Raw genomic sequence first — 27,594 nt, 5'->3', positions numbered from 1 at the left:
TAAAGCAATAGAAGCCTCAGTTTACAGAGCTCCAGGGAGGGCCCAAAATACGGCAAATCCTTCTCCACGCCGAGATTGGCCCAGCCTTTTTCTGCATCTCCTCCGCAGCCCCTCCTCTTCCCCGCGCGGTTCACTCAGTCCACCCTCCAGACCTAATACCGACTTCCGATTCTTCCCAGCTGAAGGGTCACCCAAGCCCCGCGGGTCCCCGTCCCTCTCCCCTTCTCTTTCACCGACCAAGCCTGTCTTAGTCTCCACAGTGAGAAGTCTCCGCCGCCCATAAGCTTCTGACCGCCTTACAAGACCCGCCATCAGACCCCCATCACCTCTTCTCCATGTCTTTCCACGTATCTGTCCCGACTGTCCCTCTGTCTTTCCCGCCATGACTGTTTTTCTATCCGGTTTCTATCCCGCGGGTCTGCAGGTCCTCTGGCCCTGGTCCTTCCGTTTCATCCAGTCTGAACCTGTCATGACAGTACCTCTCTCGTTAGGTCCCCCCTTCACAAGCCCCACCGCGTAACTGTCCCTCTGCGCCTCCGCCCACGTCTGTACTTCTGTCCCCCGAAGGTGATCCTCTGTCCCCGGAGTCGGGCCCCCCATCCAGCCGGGACCCCGCTAACCATCCCTCCCAGAGCCCGGAAAGTCTGCGGCCCGGTTCGTCTCCCTCATCAGGGGAACTCTTCCCTCTTCCACTTTCTCTACTTTGAACCCATCCCAGCAGAGTCCAGGAAGTAGCCAAGCGCCGGGGACTGGCGGCGATGGCGCCCAATGGGACGTGCCAGCGGCGGCGGAGGCCCCGCCCAGAGAGGAAAGGCTGCCAATGAGCTCACGGAGGCGGGACTTCCGCTGTCCCGCGGAGGGCGGGGGGGGAGCGAACTGTTGTGGTGCGGAGCGTTGGGCGGGCGGCGGCCAGGCGGCCCAGGGGCTGCCTCGGGACTCGGGGCGCAGCCGAGCGGCTGCAGGGGTGGGGCGGGCCGGAGGAGCCGCGGGGCCCGGGCGCCGCGGGTTCGAGGCCGGGCCCCGCGCGGGGAGGCCGCGCCACCCCGGGGGAGCTGCCCGGCGGCGAGTTTGCCCAGCAGCCGAAAGAAGGCGGGAGCCGGCAGGGGCCCTCAGAACCCTCTGGCAACCCGGGCCCGTAGTCCTCGGGGAGCTGCTGCTTCCTGGGACGCCCTCCTGGACGTCCCCGCCGAAGGGTAACGGTTCAGGGCGCCCGGCAGAAGGCGCCTCAGGGTGACTCCCGGCGGGGCCCTGCAAGCCGCGGGAGACGACCCCGGGGCCGCGAGCAGGGAGGAAGGGGCTTGGTGGAGACGCGGGCCGGGAACCGAAGGAGCCGGAGCGCGGCGGAGCCGGGCCTCCCGGGCGCGGGGCCGGGCAGCGCCTCGGCTGAAGACGGACTCTGGGACCCTCGAGTGCGGGGGCCTCGGCGACCTGCCCCGCGGGGAGCGCGGCTGCGGAGTGGCCTACGGGGGACCTTCCCCCAGAGGGGCCGGCCCGGGGCGAGGAGATGAACGGCTTTAGCACCGAGGAGGACAGCCGCGAAGGGCCCCCCGCCGCCCCCGCCGCCGCCCCGGGCTACGGCCAGAGCTGCTGCCTCATCGAGGACGGCGAGCGCTGCGTCCGGCCCGCGGGCAACGCCTCCTTCAGCAAGAGAGTCCAGAAGAGCATCTCGCAGAAGAAACTCAAGCTGGACATCGACAAGAGCGTGAGTCCGCCCTCGCCCCCGGCTGGGTCCCCGCTCTGGGCGGCTCTCGGGCCGCTGCCCTGGGCTTCGGGAGGGACTCGGGGGCCCTCCCCGCCCTGGGCCTCGCCGCCCTTTATCTGCAAATTGAGGAGTTGGACTCGGGCTCGCAAAGGCCGCTCGGCGTTGACGGGTTCTAACTACGACTCTGCCCAAATCCGGGAGGTTGGTGGCGGGGCTGCTCCGAGGACCCTTCCTGCCTGGGAAAATCTGATACCAATTTTTAGCGCGTTTTATCGGTGTAGACAGGGGATCAGGAAGAGGTGGGTTCATTTGGTTGGCCCACGGAGGAGCAGGTGATGAAGGGACCCGGCTCTTCTCCAACTTCTCCCTCCTTCTCGGATCCCTGTTATTCCTTAAGAAAAGGAAAGGTGGCAGCTCCTTTCCTGTCTGCGGCAGCCTCAGCTTCTGCACAGGGTCGCCGAGCTCGCTGCTTAGCAGGCAGCTGTGGGGAAATGGGATTTCAAGGATGTGGCAGAAATAAGGCCAGGACCTGGTCTTGGGAGGTGGCTCAGGCAGTGAAAGTGACTTGGAAGGAAGAAAATCCACTTTTATAGGGTTAACTTCTTTAGCAATGCCCAGGGAGCGTTGGGGGGGTGGTGGGGGGAGGTAATTTAAATTTGAATAGAAAACTTTTCCGGTGCGATTTCACCACTGTAGTTAACTATTCTAAAAATTCTGAAGATGTGCCTATTGTCAACCAATTACGAACTTTTTCGTTTGACATCTGTTGCTGTAAGCCTAAAGTGGCTGCCAGGTGATTAGGAATTGGAAATGAGTTAGGGGGGTATTATTAAATACCAGGTGGACCAGCTAGATCAGGTGGTTACCATCTCTTCTAAGACCAAAATTTCTCCACTTTGGGGGGAAATCAGAGATTGCTCATTAAACTGAAAGGACACCCACTTTTTCCACTTCTGATGTTACAAGGGAAACTGAGACCCAGAGATAGGAAGCGAGGGTGCCAAAGTCACACAGCACCAAAGAGGCTGGTTAATTTCTTGAATCTGTTGTCTGATTTACCTCTAGGCCTCATACATAAGCCTTGATTAAGTCTTCAATAAATAAAAAATTAAAAATATCTTCCCTGCGCTTTCTTCTACACTCTTACTCTCACGCCCAGTTGTTGTTTTAAGTTAACAGTTATATTTGCAACTCTCCAATGGAAAGATGCTATTTTTAAGTGGTTAGGGGTGAATTGATGGCTTTCTCACTACAAGTGATGGCTTTCTCTATCAGTGAATGAAAGGAATTCATCTGAGAGCAAATAACTGGCTAGCCACTGTGGTGGCCTGGAATGGGACAATATGGAAGTGAAATGCTCAATTCTAGGACAGCAGTGGATTCATCCTCATGGAAGCACTGCCCACCTTCTGTGTAGATTGCTGGGAGTCTTTACTTAATATTTTTTCCAGTCCTTAAGAAACAGAAATTCCCAGTTCTTTTAAACCCACCATCTGAACAGTTTTATTACTGCATCTGGGACTCCATTTTCCCAGTGACCCCTCTGGAAAACTTGTGTAGGGCTAGGTTGACTTTGATACACACTGTCTGGAAGAGAGGCAGCCTGAGCCTGGTACTAAGAGTCCCCAAAAGATAATGCTTTTGAAGGAGTAGGATTTCAAGGCAGACTCACTCACTCACAGTTTGTTTCAAGGTGGTGTTGTAGAGTCATTATTTTTGAAAGGGATTCTATTTCATTCTCACAGGCTTAGGCAGGAATTCAATTCTAAGTAACTGCTATGTTACAAGAATTTTTAGCTGTTGCAGAAAGTGAAACAGGAAAAAAAAAAACAATACTTAGAGCTTTTTCTATCACCCTCCTTCCTCCACCCCCAACTCTCCAAAGGCCACTGGGCTTTGAAATTTCTGAAAACCAATATGTACTTGAAATGGTTAAGGAAGAATAATGACTATTTATCTTGTAAAAGGGTCTAGCAGAAAACCTTTTAAAATAATAGCACCTGAAATCCAACTCAGGCAGTTTAACTCCTTCTGTATAGACATTGGCAGTGTTCTGTGATTTACTAAGATAGAACTTGCTTTCAAACATCCTCCAATTGACATATATCTGCTTTTTTCTGGAGGAAAGTGGAAGTGGAGAACAGTGTGAGGAAGATGTTGCCGTAGGAAAGGACACGTGCCCAGGGTTAGAAGGTCTGCATGACCTTGGCCAGGTCATTTCCTCACTCAAGGTGGCCTCAGTTTATCTCTCTAGAAAATGAGATGGGAGCCAGGGGGTTTGCACTAGTGAATGCTGAGTTCTTTTCCATCTAGGACTCTAGCATCTTGACCTGAAATCTCCTAGTCACAGCTTTAGGAATCATGCCTTCTGCCTGTTCTTTTTCTAAGATTGTCAGTCTGTGAATTTGCAGGACAGCTTAGTCTTACATGTGAAACTAGCTAGCATGAAGGATGTAGGATCTGTTGTGAATGTGCTTTCTTCCCTGATGAAAACATGTCCGGTCCTCTATGCATCAGCTGGATGGGATTTTTTGAGACTGTGACACATACTGTGTCTGAAAGTCCTTTGACAGAGTTGAACCTGGCAAACTCGTTCAAATTTATAGCCATATGTAAATGTGGCTTTTACTGGCCTAAGCTGCTTTTAGATGCAAGGGGCTGCTTGTGTTGGTACAGCAACATTTATTGGGTACCTGCTGTCTGCAAGACACTATCACAATGTAAATGTAAAACTACTCATGGCTCACTAACCACATGAAAGTGCTGATTCATGTGAATAAGAAACAGTTTCCATTATTTTCTCCATGGAAAGGCCTGAATTACGCTGGCTTCCTATCAGCTTACTTTTATCTTTAAGCAGTTGAGGAATAAACTCATTCAGAAGTCTCTCAAGAACATTTGGGTAACAGCTGGTTCAGTGTCAACAACCCCAAGTCATTTACACAGGCATTCAGTTTGTTAGGTTCTTGAATGGTTCCTCCATCTCAACCCTGGTACTTATATTCTTAATAAAAGCACGTCCTTCACATCTTAGCTGCTGCTTCCACCTTCACTTACTATTATGCTTCCAGCCTACATGAGAAAATCAGTAGTGGTATCCAGCTTCTTTTATGTGGTTTCACCTTGTAAGAATCTCTGCACCTCTTTCTGCTTCTCTTTGTGGATTCCCTGAGTGCTGATGCAAGAATTATAAATTGATACATAGAAATAGTTTTTCAGAGGGTTGTCATGGTACAGTAGTTGCTATTGTCAGTGTAAAAATAGGATGGCCGGCTATTCTATCATTACCACAGTGCCTACTTTCCTGCGCCCAGGGGCAGTGCATTACAACCTCCTGTAAGTTACTCACTCCTACAGGTCTGAAGACAGGTCTGGGGACTCCGTCTTGTTTGAAGGAAAGTCTAAGCTGTTCTCATGTCTCAAACCCCTTAATTTCTCCTGATGCTCCTACACAGGCAGTCGCTTTCACCTAAGTGACACAGTCTCTTCAGGAGCCCCTCACTCACGCCTTCTGTCAGCCTCCTCTGAAACTTCAGTCTTGGCTGTTCCACCCAGAATGCTTCCTTTCTCCCTGCAGGTCCTCCCTTCTGGTCAGGGACTTCCACTCCAGCTGTATCTGTCGCATGTGTTGTGTTTATCATTCAGGGGGAACTTGATTTATGATGAACTGCTCGGTGTGATATTAGTGTTCTCTTTGAGGAAATGATGGCTTGTATCTGTTTCTTCTGTGGTCTCTCCAATGCCTCACAAAGGAGAAAAGGCCCATAATTTGACAGATACCTGTTGCTGTTTCCATGGGATTGGCAACTCTGACTTTAATCTGCTTCCCATCAGGTAAGGCATCTGTATATTTGCGATTTCCACAAAAATTTCATCCAGAGTGTACGAAATAAAAGGAAGAGGAAGACAAGTGACGATGGCGGAGATTCTCCTGAGCATGACACTGACATTCCTGAGGTAAAAGTCCAGAACTTCACCTTGAGAAAGCTGGGAGGATGGATTCTGACCTGATCCTTACCTCTGGCCTGGTTTAAGAAATAACTGGAGTCACCTTTGTGTTGCTGTGGTGCATCTGAAAAGTGAATCATAGCATCATAGTAATATGGAATCTGAGGGCTGAAAGCTTAGAAATCAACTGGTCTAACTGCCCCCCATTTTACTGACAGGCACACTCAGGGTCACACACTCAGTTTGGGGGCCCCAGTCCAGTGCCCTCTTCAGTATCTGTGCTGCCTTTCTTCAAGAAACCCCTGAAAAATGCTTAAATAGAACCACAATGCCGAGTTTTTCAGAACTTTGGTTTACCCTTAAAGTTGGAGACTGAGTGTGTATGGATTGGGGAAGTCACTTCCGTTTTGTTTCCTGGTCTGCAAAATGAAGGTGTAAATTGTCATGTCCCACCAGCTCGGATTTTCTATCACTCTCTGATTCCTGGTCTAGGCTTATTCCCAAAGATCTATTCCAAGGTCAGTTACACTGGCACAGAGTTTCTCAACAGTGGCACTGTTGACATTTGGAGGCAGATAATTCTTTGTGGTGGCGGCTGTCCTGTGCCTCGTAGGATGTTTAGCAGCATCCCTGGCCTCTACCCACCAAGTACCAAGTACACCACCACTCCCAGTGTTTCCAGACATTGCAGGTGTCCTCTGGGGATAGAATTGTTGTGCTGAGAACCGTCACTTCTCAAACCAGAAGGCCACCATCCCTTCAAAGTGCCAGTGTCTATTAAGCAAGGTTACAGGAATGAATATCGAATTTTCTATCTATCTAAATTGTTTTCACTTAAGACTCAGCAAAAGAAGAACCATTTATAATGTACATTGAATATTTGATGCATGAATATTTCATAAGGCAACCGCCTGTTAGCACTCAGGGTGAAAATGACTGTGTAGGAATAGAAAGAGTAGGCGGGCCTTTGTCTGCAGATGCGGAGGAAAATCTTTGAAAATATGGCCCTATCCCCCTGCCCCTCTCTGTGTCCCCTTTTCTATCACTGGTTTACAGTATCTTTCTAATGCTTTTAGCATTATTATTATTATTATTATTCTTTTACGAAGGAATGGATGTATTCACTGTCAAGATGCTTTCACACACACAAAAAAAAGATTTGAGGAATGTTTGAAAAGAATGAAGGACTTTGGTCCCTCATGTTGATCATTCATTTTGTTTTTAAGTGCTCTCCACCTGCCTGAAGCAAGAACATCTCTTTTAGAGGCAGGTAAAGGCAGCCCAACTTTCCGGGCCTTCACTATTTCATGACTGTGCAGCTTTCCTCTCTTCCTTTATTAGAAAAAAAAAAAGGAGAGTCCTTTCCCCTCTGTTACCCAGTCATCTGCAGAGACCCAGACGCTAGCCTGCCGATTTGTACATCTGCTGCAGTAGCTTTGAGCTGTCTCTGGGCGGGGGGCGGTTAAGGACCCTCACACCCGAAGGCTAGGCCTAGGGGAGAGCTACCTGAGAACACTAGTGTGTCCCGCTGTCCTCCACGCCCCTCTGTCCACTCTGGGCCGAGCTCCGACCTGTCCTCCAGGATATCTGCTTTTCCCTTTTCTCTCCTTGCCTGCTGCCCCCTCCAGCATCAGCACCCCCACTTTCCCATCTCATTTCTAGATCATCACTGCAGCAACTCCCTCTGTCATCCCCCCGCACCCCAGTCAGTCTTCCTACAAACCACCACAGATTCATCTTCTGGGGATAGCACCCCCCTCCCCAAACCAGGATTGCTACTTCTGCTTATCAAGACATGCTACCACCCAGTCTTAAACCCACCATAAGTGCTTCTGATCCCCTAGCCCGTGTGTCTCTCCCCTGGCTTTCTGAGCTCATGGCCTTCTCTGTAATTCCCTACTGTCTGTTCCTTGCTCCCTTTCGAAACCCTGCCTGTCCTTAGCATAAGCTTCACCACCTCCATCAGCCTTCTAGGACCACCACTCCCTGGCCAAAATTCTGCTTCCACTGTTGTTTCTGTCCTCCCAGCTAATAATTAGTCCTCAGTGGGCCATTTCTAAGACTTGTCTGTAGTCTTCTCCCTCCCCGCCCCTACCTAGCATAGTGCTAGGCACACAGGGGGCATTTGGTGAGTCGTGGCTGGTCAGGTGATGGATAATGTGTTTCTCCTCTTCTCTCTAGGTTGATCTGTTCCAGCTGCAGGTGAACACTCTCCGACGTTATAAACGACACTACAAATTACAGACCAGACCAGGCTTCAATAAGGCCCAGTTAGCAGAAGTAGGTAGACTTGCCCTCTAAAGAGGGAGCACCTGCACCGTGCTGCTGACCGTGACTTTGATTCTCCCTGTGTGTCTATACTTAACCCCTTCATACCTCTGGAAGCAACTTCATCTTCTCTCTTTTGCACAATTTAGAATCCCCCAGCTTTAGACCTAGAAAGGCCTGATTTCCATAAAAGAAACCAGGGCACAGAGAAAAAGAAAGGACTTGCTTAAAATCACATAGCAAGTTGGTAGCTTGGAATCTCACGACTCCTCATTCTAAGTCCTGAGAGTTCTTTTGTTTGCTCCTTTGCTTGAATCTTGTTTTGCAAGATTCTTTCCAGATATGTTCCATTCTGCACATGAGGTGTGTCTGATTAATCATCCCTAAACCTTCACTCATATTCTGTAGGAGCTATTTTTCTTTCTTTGTTTTCTTTCCTTGATTTTTTTCTACTCTGGTATTGGTAATAGAAGTATTTATTACAATGAATGGAGCCCAAGAATGTTTTCTCCCACTCTGAGACCTTATCTAGTTCAGGGCATGGGATGGGGGTGGGGTGCTCCAATGGCCATTATTTTAACATACTGACAGCCTGCCTTGATACTTCTGTCCTGTTGGTATGTATATGGGCATCCTCTCATCCTTCTTTTCTAAATGTGTTTTTCTCTCTTTTTTAGAAAATTTGGAAATGATGAAAATGATGGAAATGATGAGGGGTACAATCCTACCCCTCAAAGACAGCCACTCTGTAGTTTTCATTCTCTGACTCCCTTTTTATCTGTCCTACAGCCCTTGGTCCATTCAGAGATTTCCTTATGGGCTCACATCCCTGTTGGTTTTTTATCTTTACTTGAGCGCTTTCTTGCTGATCCATCATTTTTTCTTAAACCTCTCCTTCGCTAGCATCCAGATAAAACAGAAGTACATAAGCCTTTCATACTTCAAGACCAGTGACCACCCCTGGTGGGAAGGATGGGATGAGATGGGGCAAGCGGAGACTGCATTCTCAGGACTTGAAATAGATCAAAATATTGGAAATACATATGAATTTTCCTTCAAATCTGATGTCTTTCAAGAGGCAGTTACATACTATTTAGATGATTTTTTGGGTCAGGCCCTTACATCTGTTCAGTTGGGTGTTTATTTGACACAATTTTAAAAAGATACTTTTCGGCCCAGTTCCAGGGCCTAAGAGGTTATGGTAGCAGCTGGTCACCCAGAGCAGTCCCAGTCTCCTCCTCCATGGAGATGACCTTGAGACTATGCTGTGATGGATAGGCTGGCTGCCCCTGAAATAGGACTGCATCTTGGGAGTGGTGTGGGTTAAAACGTTGCTTTTGGAAGCCTGGAAAGCAAATCCCCTAAGCCTGGGAAAGAAGGGCATTCGCATTCTGCATTCTGGAGCACTGCAGGGAGTTGTGCAGTAATCGTAACTCCCTCTCAGCTCTGGAAGCAGCTTGCTGTTTCCCTTTTATACAGCTGGGAATCCGCGGCCCTGGTTTATTAACATGGTTTAATGGGCTCTGTTTTTCCCTCCCATATAGACTGTCAGCCGACACTTCAGGAACATACCTGTGAATGAAAAGGAGACCCTCGCTTACTTCATCTACATGGTGAAGAGTAACAAGAGTAGACTGGACCAGAAGTCAGAGAGTGGCAAACAGCTTGAGTGATGAGGAAGCACACCTTCAAGGAGTGAAGTATAATACTTATGCACAGGTGACATCTGCTACATTTAAGCCCATAAAGACTGTTAAATTTTATTGTAAATAAAAAAGTTTGAATAATGAATACTGTAAATCTTTTCTGGCAGGAGGATTATATTCTCATGATTCAGCATGTTTATACACAGACTTTCTTTTAAGGCAACTACTGGACTAAAAAAAAACACAAGATCGGAGAAAGAAGGAAAGGAAAACAGTGCATTGCCGCATTCTGCAGAGCATTAAGTCAATTCTGCTGGACGTGTGGGATGGCAGATATTTTGGTAGTCACCTTGTAATTCCACGCGACCATTTGTGAAGTATAGCCCCGGACCAGCAGCGAGGTACGGCTGGCAGAGAGGTGCATGAGCAGACGTCTGCCGGGGACATAGACACCATGCTTTGTTGCTTATCAGCAAATCATTTGAGCTCAGCTCCCCACCGGCTCTGTGCTGTGCACATGATAGGCACTCAGGCAGGGTTTACTGGCATATCCAACTGTCACTAGCAGAGCCAGTCTTGGGCTTCCCACCTCTTGGTATTGAGGCCTCTGCTGTTCCTGTTGCTCACCACTTTACTTCTAGAGCATGAGGAAGTCCTGATGCACCAGCAGGAGGTTTCAGGTCAGACCGGGACTCCAGGGCAGACTCATGTGCCAAGCTGTATTTGTGGAGGTGCCAGAAACCCTGATGCGGAGCCCCTTCTGGGAGCCGTGGCCCATTGTGCACCCCTCCACGCTTCATGCTTCAGGGTCAAGTGATGTATTGGGACTTCAGTCATTCTCCTGGGCCAGAAATGCTTTGACACGTGGAGACATTTAGTGCTTTGGGGCTCATGTTTTCAGAAATACTAATCTTTAATTCACAACCACAAGGAAGCTGCCAAGGACCAGGTGGTTTCTGCTCTGAAGTCCAGCTCTGGGATAGAAAGTCTGATCAGCTTTGGCCTCTTTGGGGGTCAGCAACAAATCATGGGTTTGAGCAACATAGGTCAGTGCCATCTGATGTTCATTTTTGTGAGCAATTTGCCTCTCTTTTAGGGGGAAAGTTGCTAAAGTGTTTTTTTTTTTAAGTATTAATAATTACCTGATTTTTTTTTTTATGTTCAAAACCTCAGATTTCTCTATCTAATTATATCAGAGCCAAAGTATCCTTTGAAAACAAAGCTTTATATCCAAAAGTATGCTTTTGCAAAATTTTCTAGTCAGTGTATTGGAGGGCAGAGGATGTGGACAGGGAGTGGGAAGAAAAGAAAGGACTTGAATTCTAATTTCTGACCACCTTGACATATATTGTGGTCAAAGGTACCGCTTTCTAACTCAGTTTTCATTCTGAGTTCTTCCTTAAGCCTTAAAAAATAGAAGCAGCATTGGACAGCGTGGCCTGGCAGAGTGTTTTAGTGTCTCATAGATGACTTAATCTGAGCATCCACGCAGAGAAGTCAGAACAGCCCCCAACACATACACACCCCGCAGGGTGGTAGAGTAGCCAAAGGTGTCAGTTCCACAGAGCATGCTTTCTATGGACAGGGTTCGGGCCACCGCTGTCACTCAGTAAAACACCGTGTGTTCAGCCGCAGCCCAGCTTTCACCAGTGTTCACCACACATGTCTAGCAAATTGCAGCCTTTCAAGATATGTATAAATGAACGTACATAGAGCATACTTGAGACTGAGTGGATCTTATTTTCATACACGTAGCCATGGATGGCACATCAGGGTGCTCTGTGCGTGTTTCTAGTTGTGCAGATTAAATAGGTGTTTAAAGAGTCTCACTACTCACAGCTGAAGGCTCTTGATGTGTGGGCATCAAGAAGGCTCTAAAGTAGATTTTTATTTTTCCCTGAGGAGCTGAGTTAGAACGGCTCTGAAGGCATCAGACACCAAGCCCCGTTTATCCAGGAAAGTGTTTTCTCGTCAGGCTGGAGTTTGGGGGCATATAGGCTTAAAGCATTGGGTACCTGCTCTCTGGAAATGTCCACAACTCATTGAGAAAAAAAGTGTATTTTTCTGATGTTTGAACCAGGATTGTGGACGTGTAGGTCATGTCACTGTTTCTTCAAAAGCAGATCTGTGCTCCCAGTTAAGAGACAGTAGTGCACTTCTGTACAAGAAGCTGTGGTATTAGGTCCCATCTGTTCAGGCATGGCTGTGAGAGTGCTTTTGTTCCCACACGAAGCCTGGGGAAGCTTCCCCCTCAAGCCAGATGCTGTGCGCCCTCAAGTCCTGTGCCAGCTCTCCTCTAAGGAGAGGGCCTTTGGAGAGTGGAGGTTGTGGGTGTCTTTTCAACCTTTGAAAGCATGTTAGATGAGAAAAAAGACAAAACTCTCTGAGCTTGTATTTTTCTTGTGTGCAGAAATCTGTTTCATCAGACCACTAAGCCACTTGCCTTAGCCTCTTCTGCAGTTTCCCTCGGTTTGATCTGGAACAGGAGGCGTCTACCTGTTTAGAGGTGGCCGACCCTCCAAAGCACCCAGGTCTGGCTGTGGGGAGCAGTGGGGCTTGGGGAGCTCAGCGCTCATCGTGGCTGCGTGCACTTTGCTACCACCTGTCAAGGACTCGTGCTTCTCTCCACCTGTCATGTCGCAGCATTGCCTTCTCTCCTCTTGGTGCTCCTGGGCAAAACTGGAATATGCGATCCAGAACTGGCTTTGTCTTCTTAAAGGGCACGGCTCCTGCCTCAGTTCCAGCCTGCTTGGTTCTTTCCTGTGCCCTCAAGAGTGTTAACATGGAATTGTCAACATCTTGCCATCCGTGTTGCTTCCTTTAAAGGTTTTTAAAAAACAAATGGACAAACTTCTTATTTCGGTGAACAGACTCTTAGGTTGGCAACAGCATGTGAAAAAGATGATAGCCAAATCCCTTGAGAGATTGCAACCAAAGGATTCAAGACCAGGGGTGTAAAAGGAAGAGGAATTTCATGTATGTGATGCAGCCGCCAAGTTGTTAGATGTTCCTGTCATAGCTAAATAGTCACAGCTAGTCTTCCAGAGAACAGATAGGAATAACTGCTTGCAGCTGGAATGTTGCATCTAACCTTGGCATTTCAGCTATTTATTTACTGGGAACTTTTTGTTAACATCCTGGAGGGCACCTGCATGGTAGGAAGGAGAAAGCCAGAATGGGAACTTAGGAGCCTAACCACAGATCCCAGAGGTGTTGCTGCATGGAAATCATCTGAGGCCTCTGTCATTACAGCGACAAGATCCAAAAGTTGGGAAAGGACCTCTAAGTCATCCAGTCCAGTCTCCCATAGGTGCTGACATTCTGCCTACAACCATCCCGCCAAGGTTGGAGCAGTCTGGGCTTAAACACCTCTGAGGACAGAGAACTCACTACCTCCTGGGGAAGCCTGTCCTATCTTTGTAAACCTCTGGCTTTTCTATGTTCTCTGTAATTTCCATCTTAGTCTCTGCTTAATGGGGGCCAAGTAAGTTAGCCAAGGACTAATCACTGGCACCATCCCAGGGCATAGTGTTTGTCTTTGGGGAAGGAGTAGCTAGCAAACAAGACACTTTGGTGTCCCGAGTGTTCTCCCCCTAAGTATTATTAGTCCATTTAGTTCCTTATTGAAGATGTTGAAATCCCAGTTATATACCTTCAATCTTGCTAAAGCTGATGGAGAGGTCAGGGAAGAAGAGAGTGCTCTCAGAACTGCTAAAAAATACCTTAGGACACAAGAGGCCTTAGTTTTGTGTTTGCCTCACAAAACTTAGGAAAAGTTTTAGCTGGAAGATTATAAACTATGATCATGCTCTGCCTGGAGTTGAAAGGTTAAATAGCCCCTAAGGGCGTATACCTTAAGATTGCTGCAAGTACTGCACACACTGCTTTTATGGAGAAAGCAAAGCTTAGGAACTTGGGGAACCACATGTCTCAGTGTCAGAGAGGTGCCATATTTTCCAGCTGGAAACTCCTTAAAGGTTGCCATTGCCCAGTCATTGATTTTTAGAGATGGGGAAACTGAGATGTGAAAAGACTTGCCCAAATGCTTTGGCATCATCTAGACCTACTTAGCGCTGGTTCACTTCACAACTCACAGCATAGCTGGAACCCAGTCTGCAAGGGAGCTGCCCTCAGGTCCTTGAGACCTGCCACTGAGCAGAGGTTCCCCAAGCCAGACTGTCTGTCAAGGACTGTGAACCAACCTGCAGAACTCAAGGCTGTAAAGACCTGACTGGGAAGGTTGTCAGTTGAGTTTTGTAAAGTGAATGGGAGGGGAGATCAGAAGGAGCCTGTAATTTAAGACCAAGATTCCAGAGTCCTGGCGGGAAATGTGGTGGTGTCCTAGAATGTAAGTTCTCACAAAATGCACTTGCCTTTCAGGTGGGTCAATCAGGTGACCCTGACTTGAGCAGACACAGCTCTGTGGCCCTGCCATTCGCAGCCCCCATCCCTGTTAGCAAGAGAGGCAGTTGAACTGAAGGACAGGTGAGCTCAAGACCACGCCCTGGGAAGCGTGATGCTCTAGGGGTGCTTTTGTATTCCTTTCATTTTATTACAGACTGTTTCTAAGTTCATGATTAGGAAGGGTAAACTCAATCCCATTTTTTTGAGGTGGAATCCAGCCAGAGGCAGGGTGGGACTTTTCTTACAGTAGGAATGTCTACACATTTCATCTGGCTTGCATCTTCAAACAAACTCTTCAGTGGCTTTCATTTAATGAACACATCTTTGCCAGTGGCAGAGGCTTGTGCAGGATCCCTGTCTCACGTGTCTGTTATCTGTTCAGCCCATCAGAGTGTTTTAGGGGTGCGGGTTGGTTTGGGTTTTTGTTTTTTTTTTTTTTCCATTTTGTAACTGCCTTATCGAAAAGCAAGTGCCCTTCCATTCCAGGCCTCCTCATTGTACATGTTTCCTGCCAATTGGGGGGATCATTTGTATTTTAATTTTGTAATCTATGGCTCTGTACTGTTGAAAGGCTCTCAATTCTGTGGGGTCTCCTTAGTATGTATATGACTTTTCATGTTGCAATATCACACAGATGGGATGGCCCGACTTTTGCTCTTAATAAACGATCTAAATGAGAAACAAGAGACACATTCTGTTGTTCCCTTTGAATGCCCACGTGGAGCTCAGATCTTTCACTTGTGCGTCCGGCCCCTAGCTGTGTAGGACAGTGACTGGTGATAGCCGTCTTCCCTTCATTTTCCCTTCCACCCTCAGTGCACCCTGCTTGAGTGCAGGTCACAGAAGTCAGACCCTGCCCTCCCGCTCACTCCTGTGCAAACTGAGTGCAGCTGATCGGCCGGAGTCGAGCCTGAGTGCTATCCAGCATAGCAAGTACCCTGGCCCCAGAGCTTCACTCTGGTCTTCGATTATCCCGGTATAGTTGTCCACCCATCTACTGGATGGATGGTTGCAAATTGAAATGCCTGCTGGTGGGGGGCAGAGGGAGTTGCAAGCTGGAAAATCCAGGTCCCTTCTAAGGGTGGCCACCACTGTGTGTTACACATTGTGTTGAGTCATTTATTCATGTCCGACTCGCTCCGACCCGCTCCAACCCCATGGACTATAGCCCACCAGCTTCCTCTGTCTGTGCGGATTCCCCAGGTAAGAATACTGGAATGGGTTGCTACGTCCTCCTCCAGGGGATCTTCCCGACCCAGGGATCGAACCCAGGTCTCCTGCATTGCGGGTGGATTCTTTACCATCTGAGCCACCAGGGAAGCCAGCCTGTTTTTGCCACATGGGAGTGCAGACTCTGAAATTTTAAACAGAAATCTTCAAGGTACAGTTAGTTCCCCTCCTCAGCACCCTCACCCTCTCCCATTCCATAGTGTGGAGGTGGATTTCTCAGCATCCTAGGTGGCAAGGAGAGTAGGGAGTCATACTTGTGACCTGGAGCCTTCAGGGTCAGTGATAGGTTGTTGCTGGAACATGCCATTTTTCAGAGTCATCTTGCTTCAGAAAGCAAAGGAAGGCCCAGTCTTCTGCCATGCAGCCTCTTGATCTGAGGTATAACAAAAGTAGTTCCTTCCACTTCTCTGTGCCTTCCCTTTCACATGAAACTGCTGAGGGTTGCCTCTGGCCCCTCACACACTGAACCTAGGAGAAGTGCTTTGTTGCCAGGCTTCCCCTGAACTGGCCAACCCCTGCTGAGGTCGACTTCATGTGAGGATCCACAGACATCAGTCGTGATGGACATTCATAATGGAAGGATGAGCCCACATCTTACTGTACCATTAGGACAGAGATTCTAACAGGAACCAGACATCCTTTCTTCAAAACAGACCTTTAGAATGTTGAATATCAGATCAGCTGAGGTCCAGCCTTTTGGAAGGGTGGCACTTGCTACCTCCCGCCCCTATCAGACTGTTAACAACGCCAATTCCTGGGCCCCGCCCCAGATTCTCAGTAAGAAAAGCTCAGGAGCTGAATTCCAGGAATATGAGTTTTTTAATTTCCCCAGCTAAGGCTCAAGCTTATTAGAGTTGAGAAGTACAAAACTGGTCCAGCAGTTTCTCAATTCAGCAACTTCAAACTCATCAGGAATACTGGTTAGAAATTTCCAGTAAGACCTACTTAATGAAACTCTTTGCCAGGGCAGCCCAGGAAAAATCCCCTGGGGAATTTGTGCATCCAGATGTAAATGGCCCTGAGTCCAACCGCCTAAGGCCCAGGAAGGCAAAGAAGCTACCATCAGCCTCAAGCAGCTCAGAGAGGTCTGCTAAGTCACTTCATTCGTGTCCGACTCTGTGTGGCCCCATAGACAGCAGCCCACCAGGCTCCCCCGTCCCTGGTCAGAGCTGAGCAAATACAGTGACGTACACAGGGAAGACACTTTGAAGATGAATCATTGGAATAGATGCTCTTCCCTCTGGAGAAAAAACAAAACACAGAGTGAAAATAATCCACAGTGCCCGGCATGTAGGAAGACACAAAAAATGTCTGGAATTGAATCTTCCATTTACTTAACAGTTTTTTAGTTTATAAGTATCTTCTACATCCAGATATAATAATAGCCATTGAGTGCAGTGTACAGGGCTTCCCAGGTGACTCAGAAGGTAAAGAACCCACCTGCAATGCAGGAGACAGAGGAGATGTGGGTTCAATCCCTGGGTCAGGAAGATCTCCTGGAGAAGGAAATGGCAACCCACTCCAGTGTCTTGCCTGGGAAATCCCATGGACAGAGGAGCCTGGAGGGCTACAGTTCATGGGGTCACAAAGAGCCGGACACGACTGAAGTGACCAAGCACACACACAGGCAGTGTACATACCAGACAACCTGTTACTAATTTTGCAAGCATTGGTGTATCCAGTCTCACTACAGTCGTATCAAGTAGGAACTGTTATTAAGTCCAGCGTATACAGAAGGAAACACAGGCTCGAAGTGGTCTAGGAACTGTCCAATTAACAACAAGAGCTGGAGGCACTCCTGGGAGTGAGTCCAAGGATTGTCCAGCTGAGGGACACTTGTCACCTCCACCACCAAAGAGCTCAGGAGCACCACAATATGCAGCTGTGCAGCTGCAACAGTTCCCCTTGTCCTGATCAACTGGACTCACTCCACTTTAATGAGGGATTCCTCGAAGTCACTCAGACGCTAGTCAGGAAATTTAATAGGGTTTAATGGAGGTTAACAAGGCACATCCAACTTTCCAGCCAGGTTTTAACTTACCAGAGCTGAACAGAGATTAACAAGCCCAGGAGGTGTAATGGCACCTGCATGATTTAATGGGGTTAATGAAACTGTCAGAGGTTGGCTGAGAAGGACAGAGCTGGAGCACACCACTGTTAACAAGTCAATCTGCTGAAGGTCAACAGACATTAAAAAGCAGATGCTGGTTCTGGCTTGCCCTGGGGTACCACAGGGCTAGCAAGGAAAACAAGACCATAGCCAATGTGCCAACCATGCTCCATCCTGGTTGGTGGGAGCTGGAATTTTATTTTCTTCTTTGTGCTTTCTTGGTGTTGTCTAAATTATTTAGAATGAGCATGAATCATTTTCACCAAAACTATAAAATAGCAAAGCAGGTTTTTTTTTTAAAGGGCTCTCAAATGCATTTACTCTCCCTTTGTATAGTTTGTTACATCGTCCTAAAACCTGTAGAAAACAGTAAGAGAAATAAAAACAGAAGCAGTAATACATTCTTAAATTAAGGCAGCACCTGACTGCTGTAGAGGGCTGCCACCTGTTACCTCCGAGGGTTTTTGTCACACTACCAAACAGGAGTGTACAGAATGACACTGGTCAGGGGGACAGTGAATCCTCCTCTGTCTCCCAGATTGCTGCAGTTTCTGGCCTGAGCACTTACTATCTGCCAGGCCCAATATTAAGCTCTTTATGTTCTATTGTTCTATTTGATAGATAAGGAAACAAATTTAGAAAGGTGAAACGGCTTGTCCCAGATCAGCAGAGAGTGGTAGGTGGGGATAAGTCAAACACAGGTCTGTCTGACCCCACAGTCTAGTGTGCCTGGCTGCCTACTAACTGGTTAAGCAAGTATTTCATGGGAGCATTGTTTAGAACAGTGAAGAACTCTCAAATATGTCAAATAATAGGGGACTGATTTTAACAGTATTACACTTATGTCAACGTTGTGAAATATGTAATGACATAGAAGTGTGTTCCTATCAGTTTAGAAATAGCAGATATGTATATGTATGTATGCATATTATATGAATATATATGTGTGGGTGGGTGTGCCTATTTATATACCATATGTATACAGTTGGCCCTCCATATCCACAAGTTCCAAATCGAGGTTACAAAGGGCCAACTGTACCATGCCATCTCATATAAGGGACCCGAGCATGCACGAATTTTGGTATCTTTGCAGATCCTGGAGCCATCTCCCTGTGAATACAGAGGGATTCAGACTGTATACACTGCGTGTGTGTGATGTGTGTATGTATACACACACATTTATATACACACACATTCCTGAATCTGTGACTCTGGGCGTATCTGTAGGCATATCAAAACATCTACCAACTCCATGTGTAGCCTGCTGTATCTGTATGATTCAGAGTAAAGGGGAAAGGTCAGGAAGGAAAGGGCTTTCTGAAAATCAAGGGGGCTTCCTGGAAAATAGTCTCCTCTGTAGGCCCTTGGAATTCCAGTTGAGCTATTTCAAATCCTGAAAGATGATGCTGTGAAAGTGCTGCACTCAATATGCCAGCAAATTTGGAAAACTCAGCAGTGGCCACAGGACTGGAAAAGGTCAGTTTTCATTACAATCCCAAAGAAAGGCAATGCCAAAGAATGTTCAAACTACCACACAATTGCACTCATCTCACATGCTAGTAAAGTAATGCTCAAAATTCTCCAAGCCAGACTTCAGCAATACATGAACCGTGAACTTCCTGATGTTCAAGCTGGTTTTAGAAAAGGCAGAGAAACCAGAGATCAAATTGCCAACATCTGCTGGACCATGGAACAAGCAAGAGAGTTCCAGAAAAACATCTATTTCTGCTTTATTGATGATGCCAAAGCCTTTGACTGTGTGGATCACAATAAACTGTGGAAAATTCTGAAAGAGATGGGAATACCAGACCACCTGACCTGCCTCTTGAGAAATCTGTATGCAGGTCAGGAAGCAACAGTTAGAACTGGACATGGAACAACAGACTGGTTCCAAATAGGAAAAGGAGTACGTCAAGGCTGTATATTGTCACCCTGCTTATTCAACTTATAAGCTGAGTACATCATGAGAAACGCTGGACTGGAAGAAACACAAGCTGGAATCAAGATTGCTGGGAGAAATATCAATAACCTCAGATATGCAGGTGACACCACCCTTATGGCAGAAAGCGAAGAGGAACTAAAAAGCCTCTTGATCAAAGTGAAAGAGGAGAGCGAAAAAGTTGGCTTAAAGCTCCACATTCAGAGAACGAAGATCATGGCATCCGGTCCCATCACTTCATGGGAAATAGATGGGGAAACAGTGGAAACAGTATCAGACTTTATTTTTTGGAGGGCTCCAAAATCACTGCAGATGGTGACTGTAGCCATGAAATTAAAAGACGCTTACTCCTTAGAAGAAAAGTTATGACCAACCTAGATAGCATATTCAAAAGCAGAGACATTACTTTGTCAACAAAGGTCCGTCTAGTCAAGGCTATGGTTTTTCCAGTGGTCATGTATGGATGTGAGAGTTGGACTATGAAGAAAGCTGAGCGCTGAAGAATTGATGTTTTTGAACTGGGGTGTTGGAGAAAACTCTTGAGAGTCCCTTGGAGATCCAACCAGTCCATTCTAAAGGAGATCTGCCCTGGGATTTCTTTGGAAGGAATGATGCTAAAGCTGAAACTCCGGTACTATGGCCACCTCATGAGAAGAGTTAACTCATTGGAAAAGACTCTGATGCTGGGAGGGATTGGGGGCAAGAGGAGAAGGGGACGACAGAAGATGAGATGGCTGGATGGCATTACTGACTCAATGGACATGAATCTGAGTGAACTCCGGGAGTTGGTGATGGACAGGGAGGCCTGGCGTGCTGCGATTCATGGGGTCGCAAAGAGTCGGACACAACTGAGCAACTGAACTGAACTGAACTGAACTGTAGGCCCTTGAGGGAAATGGAAGACAGGAGACAGGAGTGAGGGCAAGTCCAGTCTGGTACAGAAAGCCTCACACGCTGGACTGAGGAGTTTGTACTCTGGAGTCACCAAACCTGCTTTCATTAAACAACGAAATGTGATCAAGAAGATGTTTGTGTGTCTACTGGGAGCCAGGGGGAATCTGGAAATGGACTCTGCGCCCCAGGAGCTGGGAATTTCAGAGTTCACACCCAGACAGGGGTGGAAAGCAGTCCTTCTACTGCTGAAATCCTAGGATCTGTGAGGAAGCCTCGGAGCCCCCGGAGTTCTGATGAAGGAGCCGGGTGTAATGAGCTCTGAGGTCTTGGAGAAGCCAGTGAAGCTTACAAAGTGTGATGAGCTTAATTCAGCCGAGGTGGCTAATGAGACTTCCTGAGAGCGCACGGCCACCAGCAAGACTGGACTCTGATAAGGGAGCAGAGGCAACATACCTGTGCCCAGCCAGACCCCTCTGAGCATCCTGCTCAGGAGACACGGGGTGGCAGGAGTCAGAGGGCCCCAGGGAGAGCCAGTGCTGCCAAGGGGCAGGAGTCAGACTCAGGATATGTCAGCAAGCAACTGCCTGAAATGAAATCATCTGATGAAGCTCAGCACTGCCGGAGAGAATGAGGTCTAAGAGAGCTCAGCTTGCCTGCCAGGGTTTAGCTCAACTAGGTGAAACTGAAACTTGGCTGAGCCCACAGTCTGAGGAGGCCCTGCCATCTCCAGTGGTAAGGGTGTTTTCTTTGTGGCTGCTCATATCATCTTCAAATTCATACTATTCCTGTTTCTATCTAGGAGTGTTTCCAAAACTGAACATGAAAAAAGAAAAGTGGTCAGGATGACCTGTAGCAATGGTAGCATTTATTTGTTAAACACCTACTAGGTGCTGGACACTGGGCTAGAACACTTAAGTTCACAGTCATAATCCTCACAGAAGCCTGCAGAGAAGCTGTTACCATCCCTAGTTTTCAGATAGGTAACTGAGGCTCAAGAGATGTTAAATAGCTTACCTTATAATGAGCTGGAATTTGAACCCATATCAGTCTGACCCCTCCATACATCATGTGACCTCTACCACAGAGAGTAGAATACTGGCCGTGTGGGGGAGATGGAAGAGTAATAAGAGCTGTTACTATTGATCCCAATAGTCTAGGGTGTTTAAGGGGAAACAGACCCCTGCATTCTGTTAGCCCAGAGCGATAGTGACAGAAGGATGTTGTTACCAATAGATTTGTTTTGTTCAGCAGCTCCCATCCAAAGAAACAGAAGGAAAAAAAAAAAAAAGATATATATATATATAGGATGCATTGTACATTCCACATAGTAGGAAAATACAGATCCCTGCCCCAAGGTGCCTTTAGAGGATTTGGATTGCAAAACCCTAATGTTCTTTGTTGGATGTTTTCAAATTGTGGTGCTGGAGAAGACTCTTGAGAGTCCTTTCGACTGCAAGGAGATCAATCAGTCCTAAAGGAAGTCAATCCTGAATATCCACTGGAAGGACTGATGCTGAGGCTGAAGCTCCAGTACTCTGGCCACCTGATGTGAAGAGCTGACTCAGTGGAAAATACCCTGATGCTAGGAAAGATTGCATGCAAAAGAAGAAGGGGGCAACCGAGGATGCAATGGCTGGATAGACTCAATGGACATGTGAGTGAAAGTCACTTAGTCATGTCCAACTCTTTGCGACCCCATGGACTATACAGTCCCTGGAATTCTCCAGGCCAACATACTGGAATGGGTAGCCTTTCCCTTCTCCAGGAGATCGTCCCAACCCAGGGATTGAACCCAGGTCTCCCACATTGCAGGTGGATTCTTTACCAGCTGAGCCACAAGGGAAGCCCAAGAATACTGGAGTGGGTAGCCTATCCCTTCTCCAGCAGATTTTCCCAACCCAGGAATCAAACTGGGGTCTCCTGCATTGCAGGCGGATTCTTTACCAACTGAGCTGTCAGGGAAGCCAGTGGACACAAATCTGAGCAAATCTCAGGAGATAGTGGAGGCCAGAAGAGCCTGGCATGCTGCAGTCCATGGGGCTGCAAAGAGTTGGAAGTGACTGAACAACAATGACAACAACATCCCTCAGGAGTTAACCTCATGCCCAGGACTCCTAGCTCTGTGAACTTTCTGGGTCCCCTCCCTGCTCCCCTCAACTTCCAAAGGAAGTTAGAAAGAGTGTGCCCTGGGACTCTGGGATCACTGCTTGAGAGTGGAAGTGAAGTCACTCTATCGTGTCCGACTTTGCGACCCTATGAACTGTAGCCCACCAGGCTCCTCTGTCCGTGGGTTTTCCAGGCAAGAATTCTGGAGTGAGTTGCCACTGCTAAGGGGAATTTGACTGATGCTCTACACTGAACTGGCCACCAGGTGGCGCCTTCCCCTTAGTCAGTGGCAACCCCAGGCCACCAGGGAAGGCTCAGGGCTATTTTCTGTCCCCTTCATAAGTTGCTGTGTTTAGTAAACGCCTTGATTCATATAAACGCAAAAATCTGGACAGTCAGAGCAGAAAGGGATTTAGTTCTCTGTTCCTAACCCTTCATCTTACAGATGACACCAAGGTCCACTGGGAGCAAGGAAGTGCCCAAGTTCACACGGCAGTCTGAACTCTTGACTGCTGGGTGTATTGCTTTTTCCACCATGCTAAATGTTCTCACTCTCCCCTGAACTCCTCCCACACGTAACCTGAGACTGCCAGAATCCTACCCTGAGCCAGAGCTGGCTCAGCTTCCCTGCCATTCCTTGCTGTTTCCTCACCAGGCCCTGAAGCCCAAATCCCAGCTGCTACAATAGCAGCAGGAACAATAGCTCAGGTTTACCACTTCCTACTCTGGGCCAGCCTGAGAGCTTCCCATTGGTTATTTAATCATTACTGGATCTTGGCAATGTCTCTGCAAGCTATTCTGCTTTCCTTTTTACAGAAGTCTCAGAGAGGTTAAGAAACCTGTACAGTGCCACACAGCTCATCTAACCAGTTCATCTGGCTGTGAGTACAGGCCCTCGGGCCAATCCCAACCTTCCTGTTGATACCTGCCTGGTCTCTTATGCTGTATTCTCTGTTTCAAAACACTATCAAAGACCTTTCCCCCTCCTTTGCCTGACAAGAGTTCAGTGGGGGTGAGGAAAGGTATTGTTAGCCCATCTTAGAGATTAGAGGACTGGGGCCCTAGAGGATCATTGGTCTGAAGTCACCTGACTCATGGGAGACTTGGATATGAAACAAGTTTCCACCACCAGCAGGACATTCTAGAGGACTCTCCACATCTCATAGCCCAACCTACACCCCTGCAGCTGTCCCTGAAAATCATGGAACTCAGTGGCCAAAACTGCAGGTTTGGGAGACAGGCAGGACTGGGTCTGCCTGCCCTGTATAAGCCATGTGACCATAAACTACACACACACCCTCTGTGGTTGTTGGGACAAGTAAGTGAGTCCATGTAGGTTGAGCACTGCTGTTGGGTACACAGGAAGTGCTTAGTAAATGGTGGCTACTTAACGATACGATTAACTAAAGCTCTGTATTTAGTACTCCTGCTACACGACCTGTTAGGTCTACACTGTCCAAATGGTAGACACTAGCCATGTTTGCTGGCTTTTGAATGCTTAAAACTTGGTCCAAACCAAGATGTGCTTTAACCTGTGTAAAACACAGCCCACTTTCAATCAGTATGGAAAGAATATGTAAAATATCTCAATAATAATTTTATGTTAGCTACATGTTGAAATTATATTCTAGGCATATTGAGTTAAATACATATATCAAATTTAATATTAAATATTGCATTGGCCAAAAAGTTCTTTTGGATTTTTCTGTATGGTCTTATGGAAAAACCAGAACAAACTCTTTTGGCCAACCCAATATATTATATATATTTAATATATATTTTTAATTCAATAATAAATTCACCTGTTTCCCTTTATTTTTTAATGTGGCTACTAGAAAAATTGTAATTACATACATGGCTCCCTTTGGTGACTTGCATGAGAGAAATATACTACTATATTCTTTCATTAAGAGCACTATGCCACTTAGTGCTGCCTTGTACAGTTTCAGAAACTCATCTGCCTCAGTCTGCCTGCCCCTTGGTTTGTCTTAATGATGTGGGATATAAGGGCTTTGAACCAGGACTCTATTCACTAGCTATGTGCCTGTGGGCAGGTTGCTGCAACCTCTGTGCCAATCTTTCCAAAACAAGCAAACCAAAATAAATCGTCAGTGCCTTACAAGGCTATTGCAAGGATTAAATAAAATAATAAAAATAGCTCCGCCATGGACACAACACTAAGTGCTCTGCACGCTTTATCTCATTTGAACCTCACAAGCCCCAGGAAGTTGGGGCATTTTGTATATGAGGGAACTGAGGCTCAGAAGTGTTCAGTAACTTGCGCAGTCTCATGGCCACTGTCGGATTCTATGCCCCACCCTGGAACGAGTGGTTAAGTAGACAAGGGGGAAAGAAGAGTACAACTCCCTCTGCAGGGAGGCCTCAGTTTCCCCTTCTGTAAAATGACAGAAATGTTTGGATGGTATATAAGGATCCTTGAGGTCCCAGAGTGATAGGGTGCTTGAACGTTTCAGGGAACATAAGATTTCTGGATGGCTCTGAAAGTCCGATGCCTTCCGTTGTCCATTCTGTGGGGATAAATGTGCATTTCTGTTTGTTTTAATAACATTTGTAGGAGCTTTATATAGTGTCCATGTCTGCTTACATTAGACGCTGTGTATTATAGTTAAGAGTTTTTCACTATTTCCCATATAAACCTTGTTTTTTATGGGTTTGGGAGAGCTCAGCTATAAAAACTCCCTTGGTTGAAAAAAAAAGAAATTTTTTTTCAAACAAATTAGGTTTAAATTAGGAGGCTGATTTCAGACACTTTAGAGCCTGTGTATTTTTTCTTAGCTGTCACTTTTCATTTAAAAAATGAGACTGGCTGATTTTTCAGTTTCATTTCTTTTATGAAGATTTAGGACTTCCCTACTGGCTCAGACGGTAAAGCGTCTGCCTACAATGTGAGAGACCCGGGTTCAATCCCTGGGTCAAGAAGAATCTCCTGGAGAAGGAAATGGCAACCCACTCCAGTATTCTTGCCTGGAAGATCCCATGGACAGAAGAGCCTAATAGGCTACAGTCCATGGGGTCATAAAGAGTCGGACACGACAGCAATTTCACTTCACTTCGCTTAAGCTGGTTGCTCGAAGAGAAGGATTCAGAGCCTTTTCCAGTAGAGACCTGGGCCTGCTGACTGCCAGCTAATGCCAGCTCAGTCTTTGACTGCTGTGTGATCCCAAGCTGGCCTTGTCGCTCACGGAGTCTTCCTTTCTCCTTCCACCTAGGGGCGCATAATTCCTGCCCTTCTCCCTTCTCCCTTCTAGTAAGGAGAAAGATGTCCTTACCAGACATTTTTGTCTAGTAGAAATGAAATAGAAATGAAAAGTACAGAAGAAGGTGAATGCACTATACAAACATCAAAGGCTGGAGCAAAGAATAACATGGTGTTTTTCACCAGCAGAATGTAGATTCCTAGAATCAGTGTTACAGTTAGGAAAGAAGCTAGAGGCCAAGGAGCCCACCCCTTCCTCATTTTATAGATGGGATCTATTCTGAGTTGGAACAGAGGAGGAGGATTCCAGGGGAAGACTAGAGTTAGAGTCTAGATCCCTTTAAAACCCACCTTCTTTCTTTCTCTACTTATTTTGGAGACCAAAGAAGATTAGACCAAGAGAGGCTGTATTTGTTTGTACACACACACACACACTCTCACACACACACACACCCTGGAGGTGCTCCAGGATGTTGGAGAAACCCAAGTCCCTGGAGGCAGCCAGACCTGCCCTTTGATCCAAGCCCTGCCTGTCTTTTACCATCTATGTGACCTTGAACAAAGTTCTTCACCTCTCTGAGCCTCACCTGCCTGAGTATTAACCTCGTACAATCCTCTTAAGGCTTGAATGAAATAATACTTGCTAAGGGCTTAAATAATGTCCTTAATAAAATTTAACTTTTTTTTTTTAATAAAAAGACTACATTTACTGTGTGGAAGGAATAATAAGCCCTTCAAGACAGATATTTACTATTGTATGTTAATTGGTGATGATTATTAGGATTCTCATTCATTATTTATACCCACAGTGCCAAGCACAAGGTGGATGTTCAGTTAATGCATATTTAATAAACAGTGTACTGAAAGTACACTGGCCACAGGAGAAATTAGAAGGAAATTTCAGCTTAACTTTTTATTGCAAAAATAATACTTATTCATTGTATAAAAATACATATATACATATATGGCTAAGCAGGAGGAAAAGTCAAAATTATCCTTATTCCTACAATTCAGAGGTAGAGGTATAAATGTTTTGGTGTACAGTTTTCCACGTTTTCTCCATGAATGATATTTATGTATTTATTTTTATGTAAAGCAGGTCGCTACTGACAGTCTTCAGTAAACTGAGAAGGTTTTATTTTCCCTCAGTTATATCAGGAACAATCTCCATATCAATTATATTTTTTTCTTAGGGGCTGAGTAGTAACCCACTGATGGATTTATTTAACCAGTTGTGTAACTATAACACTTTGGAGATCCTTTTATCCATTTCACTCTTTAGTAGACTAGTCCTGTGCTTAAAGCTTTATAACATCAGTATTTTCTTACAGCAAACTCCTGGAATTTACTTTTGAAGTTAGTGATTATACTCCACTCCCCGTTTAAAAAAAAAAAAAGTGATGTCCTTAATTCAAATTAATGATGATACCATCTGTCACAGCCAGGTGGAGGTAGGTTTCCCAGAAAAGAGGTTGAACCCTGGAGAGAATGAGAAAGTAAAAGGCAGGCTCCAAAGCTACTCCATGGAGATGGAGCTAATGACGGAGAAGACGGTTGAGACCCCGGTGCAGGAAGAAGGTCTGGACCCCTGGTGAAGAAGGTCTACAGCTGTCGGCGAAAACTGGTTCCTGAAACCCGGAGCAACTCTGCTCTGCCCAGGGGGCTCTGCTTTTACAGCTGGGAGTGAAGACTGGAAATGTGGCTTGAGCGTTCAAGGCGATGGTGTTAAGTCCTGGGGAAACTGAGAGGACATCCCAATGACCCCCTCAGTGGGCACTGGCTGGCCCTGTGTCTCAGCTCCCGGGTGCCAGGTCTGAGATCAGGACCAGACGTGGCTGGGACCGAATGTGAGGTTCCCAGCTGTCTTTTCCAAGAGGGTTTGCGCCCGGCAGGATGGGGTTTTCAGAGCAGGCTGCCGCGGTCGGTACCCCTCAGTACCCCGCTCTCCTTTCACTGGCCGGGGCTTCAAGAAAGCAGGACCGGGTGCGCATTCTTCCCGTGCCTGGGATACTTCATGGTGCTAAAAATAGTCGCGGGCGGGTGCTCTGTGTATAGCGAGTGGATGGTGGGTAAACTCAACTGGAGTCCTGGGTTCAAATCCAGAAAAGGTCTCCTCCGTGCCAGGGCACC

The 27,594-nt window shown here is 46.9% G+C and overlaps 1 protein-coding gene across 1 annotated transcript; it reads left to right on the top strand.

Annotated features, from left to right (window-relative positions):
- On the top strand, positions 840-14,652 carry SAP30L (SAP30 like). Its single transcript, XM_013965716.2, has 4 exons — positions 840-1,702; positions 5,537-5,659; positions 7,832-7,930; positions 9,463-14,652. The coding sequence occupies exons 1-4, from the start codon at positions 1,505-1,507 to the stop codon at positions 9,589-9,591; spliced, it is 549 nt and encodes a 182-aa protein (XP_013821170.2). The 5' UTR covers positions 840-1,504; the 3' UTR covers positions 9,592-14,652.

The sequence above is a fragment of the Capra hircus genome, chromosome 7 (genome assembly GCF_001704415.2).
Source record: "Capra hircus breed San Clemente chromosome 7, ASM170441v1, whole genome shotgun sequence".
Taxonomy (NCBI): domain Eukaryota; kingdom Metazoa; phylum Chordata; class Mammalia; order Artiodactyla; family Bovidae; genus Capra; species Capra hircus.
Note: the sequence above shows the minus strand (reverse complement) of the source record. Positions and strands in the feature narration are given on the sequence as shown.